Raw genomic sequence first — 15479 nt, 5'->3', positions numbered from 1 at the left:
AATATCTTCAGCATAAAAACACTTTACCCTGAATTTTCATAGGACAAGAGAAGGTTCCTGTCTTCTTCTAATGGCAGCAGCCTTGTTCTGATGATTCTCTGCTTCCCTAATACAGGACCTTTACCAGTTCTCTTTGTTCATGTCAAGCTATCTCTCTTCTCCCAACATCTTCTTTCCCTGCTTATTGCCAGAGGCAGGAAATTCTGTGGAGTGCAACCAGGATGGGGTAATGGTGTTCCCTTTGTCAGGACGCTGGGGTGCTGCCAGTAGAGACTGCGAAGGGCACCAAATGGACCTAGCAGCTCCTTATGAGTAGGATGGTAAAGAGCTTTCTTGAGGCTTTTGGGCTGAACTGCAGCAGCATTATCTCAGGCTTGGCCTCGAAGGAAGGTGGGCACAGCAGCAGGATGGTTGCTGCAGCCATTGCTGAGCAGCAGGACGAGCTGCAGGAGGAACCCAAACCAGTTCTGCAAGGACCCTGCATCTGGCACGTCATGTGTACGTGCATGAGCCTCACATGTGCGACTTGCTTATAACTGCTGTTTCTCTGATAATTTTTATGTTTATTATTGGACACGCTCTTGTTAGTACAATCTAATTAATCTCCAAGTGGGACCCTTCTCTCTTTCCTGGCTTGTGCAGTATTTCTATTAAGCAGAGTGATAGAATGAACATTGTTCAGCTGACTCATGAAAAGAGAAAATAGCATTTAGTAAATTAAGCAACTCTTCCTACTCACTGTTTATATGCTCTCTAATGTGATCTCTTAGAATGGGGAGGCTTTGATTTAAAACCATTTGCCTCAAACCTTCTATGGGTTCTGAATTTACTTGAATTGGGAAAACTCAGATCACAAATAGTGGTGTGTGCAAGTACCTGGTGGGTGCTGCACGTGAATATTAGCCACTCCATCATAACTGTGCTGTGCAAGGAGATGACCCCCTTCAAAAGCAATCAGGAATAGTATAATTAAAGCTTGCTTCAGGTTTGAGCATTTATTCAAACTGCAATGCCTCGGAGGACTCTGTGGCAGAACGTGTGCAGCTTCGGCGCTGCACTATTGACTTAAATATTTAATAACCTTTCCCGTTTGAGATCCTTTAAAGCTGTGCAGGAAGGTTCATGCCTGTGTGAATTTCTAGCTAGGTTTTGTTTTATTCTTTTCAGTTTGGATGCCTGGAGGGCAGCTTGTGCTAGGGTAGCATGAAATATTGATCACGGAACAGTTCAGGCCAGAGCGAAGGAGGCCTGGTGGGAGATGTGCTGTGTTACCCCAAGCAGAAGTAGTTTTCCAAGGTTTAGTTAGTTGCAGAACTGTTCAAAAATACAATGCTAGTGTTTAATTTAGGCGGGCTCCATTTGTTTGCTGAATTCTGGGCATTTGTTTGCTTGTTCGTCTGTTTAGATTGTGTGCTGTGTGGGTTTTCTTCTCCATTCGCAGAGACTGCAGCATCTAGGTCAAATCTAGATTATCCCTTTTTCCACAGAAGAACTACAAGCGAGGTGATCTCAGCATTCTGGGTGCATCTGTCCGGTCTGCTGGTTTTCCATGTGCTCTGCAGGGCCCATTTGTTTTTTTTCCTTTCTTTGGGGTGGTGGTTTTTTTTGTGGTTTTTTTTTTTTTCCTTTTTTTTAATAGGGAAGTCTGAGCTTGGAAGCAGACTGCAGTTCACAAACCAGCCTATGTGTAAGTTGGTATATAGGATTTATAGTCTGCTAAGGTGATGGACTTGGGCTGTGTGTTAGGTTTCTTTAATCTTAGAAACCTTGCTAGAAGCTCACTGAGCTGATTCTAAAGGCATGTCCAGATCTCCTTTTCCATTCATTTGAATTTTAATTTATTAAATTTTAATCAAACCCATGTGAATTAAACATACCTTAGAAAATATTTTAGTTTAGTACTTCCCGTAAGATAAGGTATGATTCTTGGTTTAGATGATTGTTCTATTTCTTTTTGTGCAAATCCCAGCTGCAGAAGGTGCCAAAGCTGCTGCTGCTGCATTGAGAGGAGGGGGAGCGCTGATGGGGTCACAGAGCACCCAGAGCTGTGCAGGAGGATGGGACCTCCCTGGCTGTGGAGCTTTTCATGGCTCCATTGGTCACTTCCACCTCGCTGGCTGTAACTGAAGGAGTAAAAGGGATTATAGGAAAGCAAACAGCAAGGAACTCTTCTTCACTGGAAGCAGCCATAGAAATAAATACTCTAATGCTGAGGAGTTTTGAGTAGATTTCTTGTGTTGTTCAGGCTTTGTTTTCCAACCTTTTACTTTCTGTCCATCCTCCTAGCCCTTTAGTTATAATTTTACCTACTCTCTTAATTTTTCTTCACCTGACCTTTAGGAGGAGAAAGGCAGAGGTATTGAAGGAGATGAGGAGAGACCATGGGCAGGGACTGGATGGCAGGAATGTTGTTTCTTTCTTTTGTTGTTCTGTGGCGGGTTGGTTTTTGTTGGGTTTTTATTTATTTATTTATTTTATTTAAAAGCTCTAAAACTCCTTTTCTTTCCATTTTTAACAACCATAGTTTATAAGTCTCTGCTCTTAAGTCCTGAATTTACCTGTGGTCCCCTTCCCTGCATACACATGTTGTGGAGCCAATGCATGTTGCTGGTTATTCCCCTTCCTATGCCCTGCCCTGCCTTGTCTCCTTGGGCAGCTCTTCTGGTAGAGGACAATGTATTCTACAGCGTGTCCTGCACGATGTCTCTTGCTCTTGCTTGGTCACTAGGTGCTGCGCTAACTGAGGACAAAATCTATTGCACTGGAATCTGCTCTTCAGTGTGTCACTTTGAAAGTAGTCATCAAAGAGGCTTTTCTGTGAGCCTGGCTTCCTCTGCGTTTGTCCTGTGCTGCGGACGCCCCGCACTGATGACAACTGGTTTTCTTCTTGTGGCCACTTCACTGCCGGTACTCCAGTCATCGTCTTCATATCCTTCACTCCTTCCCTTGTGTCCTGCACACATCTCCATCTTCTCATCCTGCTGGAATACTACCAGGTCCTTCTGGTATCCTTTGGCTATACCTGTTTGGCTTGGCACACAGTCTTGTGTGGCTGCCTGGCTAGAAGCTTTGTGTGTGCTGGTTGAGATTTGGAGATCAAAGAAGGCAGATGGCTCTTGAGCTCATTCTGAAGTGTTTCCAGCAATGTCACTCTAATTTGAGGCTTACTCTACCCTGCTGTTGATATTTCCTGAAAGATATATGGACTTGCCTCTTCGAGTCTTCTGTTCCACTGTCAGATTTGGTTGGAGCTGGCTAGAGATTCAGAAGATACCAGGGCAGTCTCAGCAGGTCAGATGGGGACAGGGTTGTGCTTAGTCCTATTTCTATGGGAAGCCAGGTTAACCAGGAGTTAAAAACCAGAGAAAGGTGGCAAAGAAATATCATTTTATTCTTGCTTGTGGGAGGAATGATACAGGGCACTGATTCTGAGGCTTGTTTACCCTGTCCTTGCAAGATTTGCTAAATGCAAGTGCTGAAACTACCAACTTGCTGGTGTGTAGCTTTGATTTAAGTTCGACTTAAAAGCTGCTCGTTGTCAAGTTGCAGAAAGGTGATGTGTGTGAGCTGCCGAATCCTTTCTGAACTATACATGAAAATGGCTTGGACGTTACCTTGGGTACAGAGGGCCAAGAGAAAGAAGCAGAATCCTGGATGCACAGATCTTTCTTTCTGTGGGTTTTTTGGCGTGCAGGTCTCCTGTATGTGGCCGTGGCTCTACCATTTTCCTCCAGCATGTAGCAGAAAAGTAGCTTTTGCAACATGAGAACCTGTTAAATGCCATGATGAACTCGGCTCTGGAAATCTGATTTTCTTTTTAATTTCATTTTGCAGTGCTTAATGTTCTTGAGTTATGAGCTGGAGGTGGGGGCAAGAATTGAAAAGGTACGTTGGGAGAGGTAGTGCTCTCCCAATATTCAAGCCTGAGAAGGGTGTGTGTTGGGAGGAAGCACTCCAGTGTCCTTGTTTGTCTTGTGTATGGTTCTCACCCATTGCTCACAGCTACACAATGCAGAGTACGCAAAGTGGCTGCTGAACAGGGAGGTTGTTGCTTTGACAGCCTCCTCTTGTTCGTAGGTTTGAACAGTCCGTGTTTCTGGAAGAGCCTGCTGGACCATCAACCAGCCTGGGCAGTTCAGCGTTACTGATGGACTGCTTTAAGCAGAAATGAGCCCTGTGGTTGAAAAGAAAAGAAGCCAGAGAAACAATTAATTTTAAAAATATTTGTACCCCATTCCCTGGGAAAAAAATTTGTTCTTATCTTTGGCTTTCTCCTTACTTCTGAGAGGCCCTGGCGCTGTGGCTATTAGGAAGGCCCTTACTAGGTGTGAGGTTATCCAGTTATGACAACTTGATTTGAGGGCATGCTTTTCATTAATAGTTTACTACTTGCGTGTAGCCAAGGGGCATGCCTCGGCTGGATAATTGGATTTGGAAGGCTAGTGTTTGTAGCAATTGTGACACTTCTTGCTGTGAAGCCAATTTCTGCAGCGATGCAGCTGATACAACATAGGGGCAATCTGTTACAGCGCCTTTGTTCCATGAATGTCTGACTGGTGTAAAAAATAACCACAGCAAGAGACTTTCCTCAAGAGCCTACCTACTTCCAGCACAAAGAAGCAAAATCAAGACCTTGTTCTGTGTCTAAAAACAATTAAAAATGCTTTTTGGGAAAAACTGACAGAAGTGAAGCTCTACAAAGTCTTTAGCAGCCTACACAAATTCAGCGTGCATGTTCTTTTCTTGAGATCCTTTGTAACATTCAGAAAGCTGTTTAGCTGCAACCTGGAACCCTTTGTTCCTCATTTCTGTTCTTACTAAATTAAAAAATGAGAAGTTGACAGTAGGTTTTTACTTGGTTTATCTTGTTTACTGTTCATACGTTCCTGGCAGGTACATTTTGTGATGCCAGTCTGTGCTTAAATGTCTCAAGCAATCTAAGTTGTCTTCACTTTTCTTTAAAAAACGGCACAAATTCCTTTAGTACTCCTTAGATGGTCAATTATTTTATCCTAGTTGCTGATTTTTGTCAGTCATACAGTTTCTGAATATGCCCTCAGACAGGGAAGTGCTGGGTTTAATTTGGCCTTACACACTTTGGGTCAAATCCAGGCCCTGTGCAACTTGGTTTTAGCTTGTGGCTTCAGGAAGCCCTGAGCTGCTCCGGAGCTCTGATGCCCTTTATAAGGCAACGATCTTGTATCTCTTTGTGATATGCAGGTTATATAGGACTAAAACTACAGCTGTAACTGAGTGTGCTGAAAGTGACTACGAAGAACAGCATATGTGATGCACAGGATGCTGCTTTCCCTCAATCTGTCTAACAATTTCAAAGAATAAATAAGGAAAGTGTTATATATTATTTTATATGCATGCAGTGCTGAGATTTTCAGTACCAATCCCTTGTTCACCCTTTAACTCACGCTTTGTCTTCCTGACAGTTTTGTTTGTCTGGTTAGCACAGCAGTGCTGACTGTCTGCCACAGTTACAGGGACTGCTTTTTGTGCTTCCTGCTATTACCTTTCCCTTTGCCGTCCCGTGTCCTGCCTTACTTCCCCGGCTCTTCCTTTTGACTACTGAAATAGCGTCTGTTCCTACACCCTCCTTCAGAGAGTGACTTCTGGCAGGTGCTGGGGTCTGATAAGGAGCACATTGCCTTTGATCGCTTTGCATGTGTTGAGTTGTTCCCCTAGCTGCTTGCTTTACTTCATTTTCCTATGCTTTGCTGTCCAGAATAATTTCCCTCCTCCTCTTCCTACCAACACTATACAATGCACAGTATAGGAGTGGATGGGGCTCCATCTGCTTCTCAGCCGTATGGGACTCAGCAGCTGCGATTTGGCCTTCACCATGCTAAATAAGCCACAGAATGGAATAGAGTTTAGAGTGATTTCACAGTGTTCCAAGGACTAGTTCCTATCTTGGAATAAAATGTTCGAGGTTGTAGGCTTACGGTCATTTGGACATAAGATACTAGTTGAGGGATGGATTGGCTCAGCCTTACTTGGGATGTTTGGGCAGTGCTGTCTAGGGTCTTGACTCTGTTCTGGTGGGCTAGAACATAAATGTGCTTTATGGAGCGTCAAATGCACTGGTTAAGTGGGTGCTCAAGCAACTCCCTAGGCTCTGCCAGAGATACATGGATCGTGTCAGTCATGAACGGGAGATACTCCATGCAAGGACAGTGAGGCCAAAGCAGAATGAGGTGGAGTTACTCTGACAGAGGTTGAAAGAACCACCGCTCTTGAGGGGTTTGAGACCCAAAATCCCTAATTCTTCTTTGAATGTTGAGTGTACAGAGAAGAGCAGCCCCTCACATCTGCTTTACTGCTACATATAGGTTTTTTTCCAGCCACATATCAGGGTTATCAGTAAAGCTGTCAAGAGAACCTTTGACATCAGCTTCATAAAGTGAATATCATGTTGGAAATTGCCTTAGGTAATTAATTAATTCTTCTGTAAATAGAAGGCTTGATATGCATCAATGGTGCTATGGGATGTTTCTCAAGAGGGAGATAAACTCTCCAGCAGGGCCCGTAGTGGGCAATGAAGCACTCTTCATATGCAGGAGGCTCATTATCCTTCCAGTTGAATTCTACAAGGAAACAAAAATACAATCTTCATCTTGGTGGATTATATTAGAGGGAAAGTACATCTGTTGACAATCCCTCAGGGATGTGCGTGTCAACTTGAGAGTGCCTAGGTGTGAATTTGCATTTCTCTGGTTATGAGATAGAAACAGCACAGCCTGCCCAGACTGGCTGAGCAATGCCATGCATCAGCGTGCACGGGGTCTTCAAGTTAGGAGTTGGGTAGCAATTTGCAGTCATGTCAGCGTCGCACGCAGCCTTTCCTACACCAGGTCCCAGAGTGCCTCTTTGCATAGGGTGTCAGAAGTCCAGAGCATGGCGTGTTTCCTGCCTGTGGTGCTCTCCAGGCACTAATAAGACTCACAGTGATGCTGGCGAAGCTGGCCTCCCATCTGGCAAGCTGGGAGGATGTCATTTGTTTTGCATATTTGCTTGTTTTTCAGCGCGCGGCCAGAATAGATATTCCCCAAACTGTTTTCAAAGCAATCTTTTTCTAATCAGAGTTAAAATTGTTTCTTGATACACTGGTAAACACTGTGTTTTTTCAGTGACGTTTTAATTGGATCTGATTGGCACAGAGAAGGCAATTCCTTTGAAATAAAACTAATATATGTATGGATTTCAGCAGGATAGGAGGAGTACAGAAAGAAAAAAAATAATCCTGCTTTTTACTGCTAAAACTCTTTCTCCTCTGACTCCTAGGTTTGGAGGGGCACTTTGGCTCGCCTTCGCTATAAGAGGACAAAGGCAGCCCTCACGATACTCAAGTATTACCGCCGCTACAAAGTGAAGGCTTACATCCGCGAGGTTGCTCGACGCTTTCACAATGTGAGGCTAATGAAGGATTACGGCAAGCATGTGCGATGGCCCACTCCACCGAAAGTGCTGCGCCGATTTGAAGAGGCACTCCAGACCATTTACCATAGGTACAAAGAAAACAGTTTGCCTTTTCAGTCTAACCCAGTGGAGTGGACAGCTACTGCTTGTTCCATAAAAGTTGAAAAAGAGACTGAAGAGCATTAACTGGGTGTCGTAGATGAAGGTGTCGGTGGCTTCTGGTAGCCTAGACCAGGCAAACAATTATTCTAAGTCAGGATGGACATTTTGTTTCCATCCTTGGCCCCTTTCTCACCTTTCTGGTTGGTTTTAAAAGAAAAGAGCAGTTGCTGTTAGGTGGGGGGAAAGAGAAAAGGAATCTTCTCCACTTCCTCAAGACTTCTTATAGTAAGCCAGTATTTTTCTGCAGTTGAATAAGTGATGTTCCATGATTCACCCATATTCTATGTGCAGAAGAGGTATTTTATACCTTTATTACAACCTCCTAACATCTAAAAGCTAGTGACTTTTTTTTTTTTTTCTGCTAAGTTGTAGGCAAAGTAGTTACAATTCCAATCTGAAAAATGACAGCTTCTGAAAGTTGCTGAATGAGAGAGATGTTGGCTGGATGGGTCCTCTAGAGAACTTCAGTCCAGCTGTCTGCTGGCAGGGGAATTACCACCAATTTCAAGATCAAGTCAGCCTTGGGTTTTTTCCCCAGCTGTCTCTTGAAAGCCATCCACAGCCTATCAGGGTAGAGAGTCCTGCTTTCAGAGTAAGCTTGATTGTCATAACTACAGAACTTTAGCTTCTAAAAGACTTTTCATAGCATTAATCCTGGGGATCTGGTGTTGCTGCTGAAGGCTGGAGTGTGATATGGAGTAATGGATGGGCTACCCTGCCTTGTTTGGTGTTCCAGTTGGTTAGGGTTCAACTGTAGGGCCAAATTCAACTAACAAAGGAGAATGATGATGTAAATGACCCAAAAAATGGGCTTGCAAAAACCTTATTGCAAATAGATGTGCCAGTAGTTGACTCCTGGGTATGGGACGGGGTGTATGCCAGGGAAGTCTGTTAGGAGTCAGAGGTGGTATGTGACCTAAAAATGATAACTGATGTTTCCAGCTGTAGGAATGCAATGGAAGGACTTCTGTTCCCCTTGACATTTGTAGTCTAGAGGTGACCTTGTTGTGCTGATCTGGCAGAAGCAGTCTTCATAGCAGACTGTGGAACTGATTTAGGTGTTTTGCGGCAGGTGGCGAGCAGGTGAACTCATCCGGAGCGTCCCGCCAGAAGTCCTACCTCAACTGAGGGCCAAGGTTGCAGCCATGGAAGTGCTGAAGGGTCACAGAGCTGATATTGGCCTCCAAAGAGCGTGGGAGGGGAATTACATCGCACTGGTGAGTACAAGTGAAGTGCTCAATGCAGTGGCTGGGGCTTAGGGTGCTAAAAGGGTGGAAATTTGAAAAAGTGACTATTGGAGAAATACTTTGAAATTTCCTCTGTAAATGAGTTTATATAGTTCCAGAATCTTTGACTTCTGCTACACTAGATGTGATTCTTCTGAGGGCTAAGCCTAACCTGAGCATCACATACAGCCAAACAGCACTAAAACGTACTAACAGTAATTCCATCAGCTGGCTCTTCAAATGGCCAAAGCTAGGAAAGAAGTCAATGTAAAACTAAAATTCTAGATATAATGGGATGTTAAGAAATAGCATAAAATGAAAAGGAACAAAGAAATTCTTTCTAGGCAAGTTGCATTGCTTCCTTTTACTGCGTCCTTCCTGTAAGCATTTTGTTTTGTTAAGGGTTTGGGTTGGTTTTTTTTCAGAAAGCACATAAAACTCCAGATGCTCTGCTGCTCTTTGACGAGGCAGAGACTGGAGGAAGCCTTCAGATGAGCTGGTGCAGCTGCAGTCCTCTCTGGACAGCCGTGACGTAATGCAATTACATTCTTCAGTAAGCAAGAAGAGTTATGTGCCTGTCTTTGCTCTTTCAGAAACCAGATAACCCTCAAACCACAGGCTCTTTCATCCCTGTTGCCAATGAGCTGAAACGGAAAGACAAGTACATGAGCGTTCTCTTCTCCTGTCACGTCCGCAAGGTAACTGGCATGTGTGTGGTCTGCAGACACATGGGCTGGGTGGGGAAACTTCTTGCGGTCAAGGTGAAATCTTGGGAAGCCAGGGTCGAGGAGGTAATCCTGGAGATTCTTTCGGAGGTGGCAGGTCAAAGCAGTCCCGTTCCAAGGAATGGTATCAGTGATTTTTTGGTGGATACATACCTCTGAACGTATCGTATCGAAGGGTGCTTGGTTTGATGGGTTCTGCGGCCTCTTCATGTCAGAGACATGAGTAAATTCACTTCATTCTGCGTAACTGGTTTGGGTCTGACTTTTTTTCATAGCAGAATGGTTTTTTTGTAAGTTGGTTGGAAGGTTAAAAAAACTAATTAGAAGAACTTGCTTGCATAAATGTTTATGGTAGTTCATAATGATCTAAATAATGCTGGATTTAAATGTCTCAGGAAAGTATACTTTGAATTTTACAAAACCAATTTCAGTGGCAGGCCAGGGCTGCTGACGTTCAAGTGTTTTTAAGAAGCAGTATATTCTTTTTATTTCTAAAAATGTTCAGGCGGTCCCCACTTGCCAGAAGTGGAGCAACGTGCATGATTATTGTTTATGATTCTGCAATTGTTGCATTTAACAGTAGCAACAGAATTAATTTTGCAGCATAAAATCTCCCTTTACAACAACTTATTTGCTAGTGGTAGTGAGGTTTATTTTTTCAACAATGATTTGTGTATATAAAAATTGAAAACTCTTGTTGCTTTCCAAACAAAAATATTTCAGTGGAGTATTCTGTTGCTTTTAATGTGTTCTCTTTTAGAGTGTGGTTCGCTAGTTAAATGAGCAGTTTGAGTGAATACTGGTTTATATTGTTGGGATTAAAGGAGAATAGGCTGAGTCCAAATCCAAACCTCCTCTTTACACTCTTGCAGTAGTTTGGCTGGAACCTCTGTTAGGGAAAAGGCAGATGCAGCAGCATTTCCACCTGGCTTTTTTCACTTTAGGCTGAAAACAAAATAATTCCTCTTCTAATTCATTTAATGAACTAGTTCCAAATTGCTGCCATTTCTAGCTAAACTGGAATAACTGTAAAAATACAATATTCAGTTCTTTACGGTGTGATTATAGGAACTGTTGTTTTGAATGGGAATGGAATGACAGTGAGGGGAGTTACTCTGTGTGTGTGTGTGTGTAAAATATATGCATACCTGGTGTGGGAGTTTAATTTTGCTTGCTGTTACGCAACTTTTAAGCTTTTAAGTCCTTACGTTTCTCTTGCTTGCTCCCGATTCAGCTCTGAAGGACGATCTCCCATGCAAGCATAGGGGAAAGCAGATTTTGAAGCACAGCTCCATACCTTATCCTGTTCAGTAATTGCAAGCACAGAGCTCCTGCCTTTAGGCAAGTGTCTGCACAGTTCTTTTTTGTTTATGGTGTACGAAGAAACCCTTGAGCGTACAAACAGGCCTTGTTTCTCTACATCCTGTTACTGTGTTTACTTGCTGGAAAAATCCATTTTCTTCTGGGGTTTGTTGCATTGGTGTCCCAGCACTATAATAATAAAAGCAGTCTGGAGATGGAATAGGTGTTACCTATCATAAAGCAGATTTCTTCCTGAGCCTGAAAGGTTACTTGCAGTGTCTTCAGAGGTGAAGAAACCTTTAGCTTACCATAGCTGCTTAAAAAAAGTAGCTCAGCTGGAATTGGGAAATACTGCGGAGACTGCGAGGTTATAGTCTTGCAGTCTTGTGGGTTTTTAAGTTATCTTGTAACTTTTTAAAAATATTTCTGGAAGTTAAATTATTGTTTGCTTTCTTGTATCAGAGAGGTCAGGCTTAATCCTCCACTTGCCTGCCTGGTTAGGGTTACCTTTGTATGGCTTTTGAAATCCTCAATAAAGGAAGCACAGGCGTGAGCACAGCAGTGCAATCTGTGGGCACAGCGACAGCGGAGCTAAGGTGAGATGGGCAGACCTGCAGCTGCCACATGTGCACCAAGCTGTGGTGAGGGGTCAGCTGGCACAGGGGAGCTGCTGCTCTGGCACAGCCTGACTGTGCCTGAGTTTTTGAAGTCATTAATACTTTTTCTGGTCTTTGTTCTTAAGGATCTGTGTTTTCTGGACAGAATATAACTAAACACAGTGAAAAAGCATCCCCCTTAGAAAAATGGTGGCCTTAAAAAAGCAAACAGAAGCACCTCTCCTCCAACAAATGGATAAAATAATTTCAGCATTGCTGTTGAGGACAAGGCTGCAACTTTGTAGGATCTTTAATGATGTGTGTAAGCCTGGTGATTTCAGTGCATCTCCGTGTTTAAACTCAAAAGCAAATGACCCCTTTCAAATCCATGCTTGGATGTACTATCTTTTTGAGTGAACCATTTGACTTCCTTCTTGTATGGACAAGAAATGCCCAGGCAAGCCTGAAGTGAACAAAGGAGAGAAGACAAACAGTCCTGAACTTTGAAAGCTAACAAGACCAAGATTTCATATTTCAAGGCTTAGCATTTTGCTTTCCAGCCAATGCACTTCTTCAGGTAATCTGTTATGCCTTAAATTTGAGCGTCGGATTTGCAGACTAAGCAATGGTGAAAATTGTTGTAGAACCTGTAAGCGACGCTGTGCTTTGACTGCAAGAGTACAGTCTCTACCCTGAAAACAGCACCAGCCTTCTTTTACTCTTCACATGAAACAATTTATATCCTAAGCTGTCTTTTTAAAACAAAGGTGTTTCTCTTGTCAAAAATAAAAGCTGCAGCGTTCCTGCTTCTTGCCCTAAAAGTAACAGCAGTCTGAGGGTCAGCCTTCAGTGCTGTGGGGTAGGGAGAATTTCTTCTGATTGCTACTTTCTTCCCTTTACTTTCTTAAAGTAAATAAATAAATGAAATCATAAAATTTCTTCCTTTTAGCCTTAACCTTCTTTAACTTCCCCATGTCATACCAAATGTTATCTGCACGTGTGGCGCTTGGTCTTGGCATGTGCAGACTGTCTTGGTGGTCAGAGCTTTTGAAAGGGAGCGACTTTCACTGCAGGGAGTTTTGTCAGATTTCTTATGCTAAACCTGGTTTGTTGTGGATTTGCAAATCGGCTGTTTGTTTCTCAGCTGAAATTTCGTTCACATGAAGCTTTAGCAGGGGACTGAAGAGCGAGCTATAGAAAGGAAAATGTAATTAGTTATCAGATGAGTTCATTGCTTCCATTAAGTAATACTCTTTAACAAAGCATCAGTGCACAGAGTAAGGTTCCTCAAGTTCATTCAGGGTATATTTTCATGATTCAGCTTATTTGAGGATTCTTGAGCAAAAAATGTGCTGTTACTGTTGGTCCCTTAGGCAGGCAGGCAGGTGTTACTGGTAATGAGAGTTCAGGTGAATGTTTTATTTCTGGAGCAGTGTCAGACTTCCTTTGCAGCTTTAAGTGAGGTACTGAATCATCACACTGCATGTGAAGTAGTTCTTTACTGTCAACAGTAATGTTAGTCGTCTGCTCTTCAAAATTTTCTGGTAATTGCAGTCTAATACACCTCTTTGAAAAGACACTAAAAGGATAAGTACCGGCCAATTTGAATAGACACATGTTAAGCCTGGAATTCATATATTTAAACACTTTCATGTATAGAATATATGACCTGTAAGATATTTGTTTACCATTAAATTCTTTGAGGCAGTTTTGTTGTTTTTTTTTTTTTTAAGTTGATGATTGGCATTGTTCTAGTGAAGTCAAGGAAGTAATACCAACTCTCACCAGCCAGAGAACTGCTCTTCAAGTATTGATAACTGCTGGTAAAGTTTTCTTTAGCTTGAGTGTACGGGGTCTTCATTTCAACAGCTTGAGATGAATAATAACAGATGAATCTGTTTGGACTGAAGCTTATATAGCTGGTTTTATAGAAGGTCTGTGAAGAGACTTTGAAGTCTCGCTGATGGGAAGTACATACGTTTGCTTTCTTGCAGTAGGTATAGGTAGAAGCAGGTCATTTCTGCCTATGGAAAAATATATCTTTTCTGAGCATCGTGGTGCTCTTCATTTTTTCAAAGGAAATTTTCAAGTTTTTTGCCTTGGGAAACCAAATGCATATTTCATGCATACCACCAGATTTGTTGTATCACCTAGGAAACAACAGTTTCTTCTTCTTCTTTTTTTTTTTTTTTAAAAAAAGTCTTTTCTTCTCACTTTCTCCCTGGTCACTTGAGGCACCAAGCTGCCTTGAGAGGACCATCTCTTCCAAAGCCCAGTGCCCTGCGGTGTCTAGAGGCCCCTGGCAGAGACTTGAAAAGCTCATTTGGAGCTTTTTCTGCTGCAGGCTAGACCTTCATTTTTCCCCATAAGCTAGTCAAGAAGCTAAATTAAGACTGATTCACATTTGGATCAACAAAGATATAAATAAAAAATATCCAGAAGGTGCAGAGAACACAATGCTAGGAAGGGCTGTTCTCCGGGAGGGTATAATGTATCTGAGAACATAAGGCCTGTCTCCACTCCTACAAAATCAAAAGAATAGTGGCATTTGCAATGGTGCTGGCATTTGTCTGAATCTCTTCTGTGCATGCTTCTCAATGTGACAGTTTACTTCTAAAAACACAGCATGTATTATTTACATAAATATGCCATAGGTGCATGAGGCACCTGAAGCAAAGCGGTTGCTTGGAAAGAGCCAAAAAGGACATGAATCATAGAGCAGTGAGAATTTGTTTCTCGGCTGAGAAGAGCTGCTGGACTTCCCCTTTGGTACATCTCTTTAGCTCTTTGGCTGAATTTATTGTTCACTGTGAACACCAAAAACAGTGGGTGACCACAGGAAAGAAGTGGAATTTAAAACATGCTTGTAGAACTACTACAATATTATATTGCCTTGTGAAAGCTGGGCATGCGTCTTGTCTCTGCTTTCTGGGTGGCAGCTGCAGGGTGGCAGCTGCAGGACCTTCTCGGTGGGGTGCCTCTGGCTGCACAGCCCAGTGAGGTCTGCTCCATTTGTCACCGTGGGCTCCGTGCTGGAGGTGGGCATGGGCAACAGGCAGGGCATTGAGGTGGGAGCAACAAGTGGAGTTGTGGAAGTGAACAGGTGGTGTTGTCAGACTCCTTAAAAAAAGTTTCAAATAAATAAAAAAAGACACATTTGGTGACCATGGCCCCACATTTTCAGATCTGAGGTCTGTGCGGGGTGGATCACAGCCTAAGAGACTGGAGAATCATTTGCTTAAACTCCCAAGACATGGAGCATGGTGCACTGCAAGCTGCACAGCCGGATTATCATCTGAGGAGCCTGTGCTACTCTGCTCAAACAGCTCAACTTGTAGCACCAGACACTCCTAACCTACTTTCTCTGGGCCATTCAGTGTTTCATAGCCTTTATTTTTTTTTTCTCCCATTCATCTGCTTCCTAAAATAATCCTAATTATTCAGCATCTTTTTATGTGAGATTTGCCAGGCCCTCGGTCTTGTTCTTTAGCTTCTCTGAACAATTACTCTCCTTCACTTTCACCATGCCAGTGCTTCACCCACACCACTCCAGGTGAGACCAATGCATGAAGGACATTATTCTCTGTGCTAGTCTTCACCACATGCTAACGCCTTGCTTGTTTTCAGCTGCCTCACATGTTTGTGCCAAGATCTATCCAGAGCTGTCTAAAATCATCTTCAGTTACTTTTCCGAGCTGGTGCTGTTAATTTAAAGCTGTCATATAGCTCTCCAGTTGCATGTTTTGCCTTTATCTGCTCTGAACTTTGTCACTCTGCTGCCTATTGATGGAATATTTAAGTTCTTCAGTTGTCTCTTTCTCTTTTCTCTTTTCACCTAGGAAAATTCTCTTTATATTCATCTGCCTCATCACGTCTCACCCTTGTCTGCCCTTCTCAGTTGATTAATACGTATCTGTGACTGTGATACACCGATGACTCCAGTTTTGCCTTAGTGAAAAATGATTTCTACTTTCTCACTTGCTTTTGACAAAAGTCTGCATCTTGCCTTGTGACTGGCTATTTAGTACCTGCTCTCTTGG

At 42.8% G+C, this 15479-nt stretch overlaps 2 protein-coding genes across 7 annotated transcripts in view; one reads left to right on the top strand and one right to left on the bottom strand.

Annotated features, from left to right (window-relative positions):
* LOC106112343 (endoplasmic reticulum-Golgi intermediate compartment protein 3-like) overlaps positions 1–15479 on the bottom strand; it is a 152117-nt gene that overhangs the window by 54919 nt on the left and 81719 nt on the right. For 2 of the 3 annotated variants that reach the window (XR_008744631.1, XM_055789799.1), the window contains one exon: positions 14409–14419. The exons of the other annotated variant lie outside the window; for it this stretch is intronic. Coding sequence is in view for 1 of the 2 variants with exons in the window: in XM_055789799.1 (XP_055645774.1) it covers positions 14418–14419 (2 nt within the window). In the remaining variant the exon portion in view is untranslated. Of the gene's footprint in view, positions 1–14408; positions 14420–15479 lie in introns of those variants that run through there. 3 annotated transcript variants of the gene reach the window in all.
* The window catches only part of MYO1D (myosin ID), a 163946-nt gene that overhangs the window by 80135 nt on the left and 68332 nt on the right, over positions 1–15479 (top strand). For 2 of the 4 annotated variants that reach the window (XM_055789789.1, XM_055789790.1), the window contains exons 17-19: positions 7294–7517; positions 8663–8807; positions 9410–9514. In XM_055789789.1, coding sequence (XP_055645764.1) covers positions 7294–7517; positions 8663–8807; positions 9410–9514 — 474 coding nt within the window. Of the gene's footprint in view, positions 1–5220; positions 7255–7293; positions 7518–8662; positions 8808–9409; positions 9515–10775; positions 11027–15479 lie in introns of those variants that run through there. The other 2 variants (XM_055789791.1, XM_027783093.2) reach the window with 2 other exon arrangements.

Source organism: Falco peregrinus, chromosome 18 (assembly GCF_023634155.1).
Source record: "Falco peregrinus isolate bFalPer1 chromosome 18, bFalPer1.pri, whole genome shotgun sequence".
Classification (NCBI taxonomy): domain Eukaryota; kingdom Metazoa; phylum Chordata; class Aves; order Falconiformes; family Falconidae; genus Falco; species Falco peregrinus.
The sequence above is the reverse complement of the archived record's forward strand: the minus strand, read 5'-3'. Positions and strand labels throughout refer to the sequence as shown.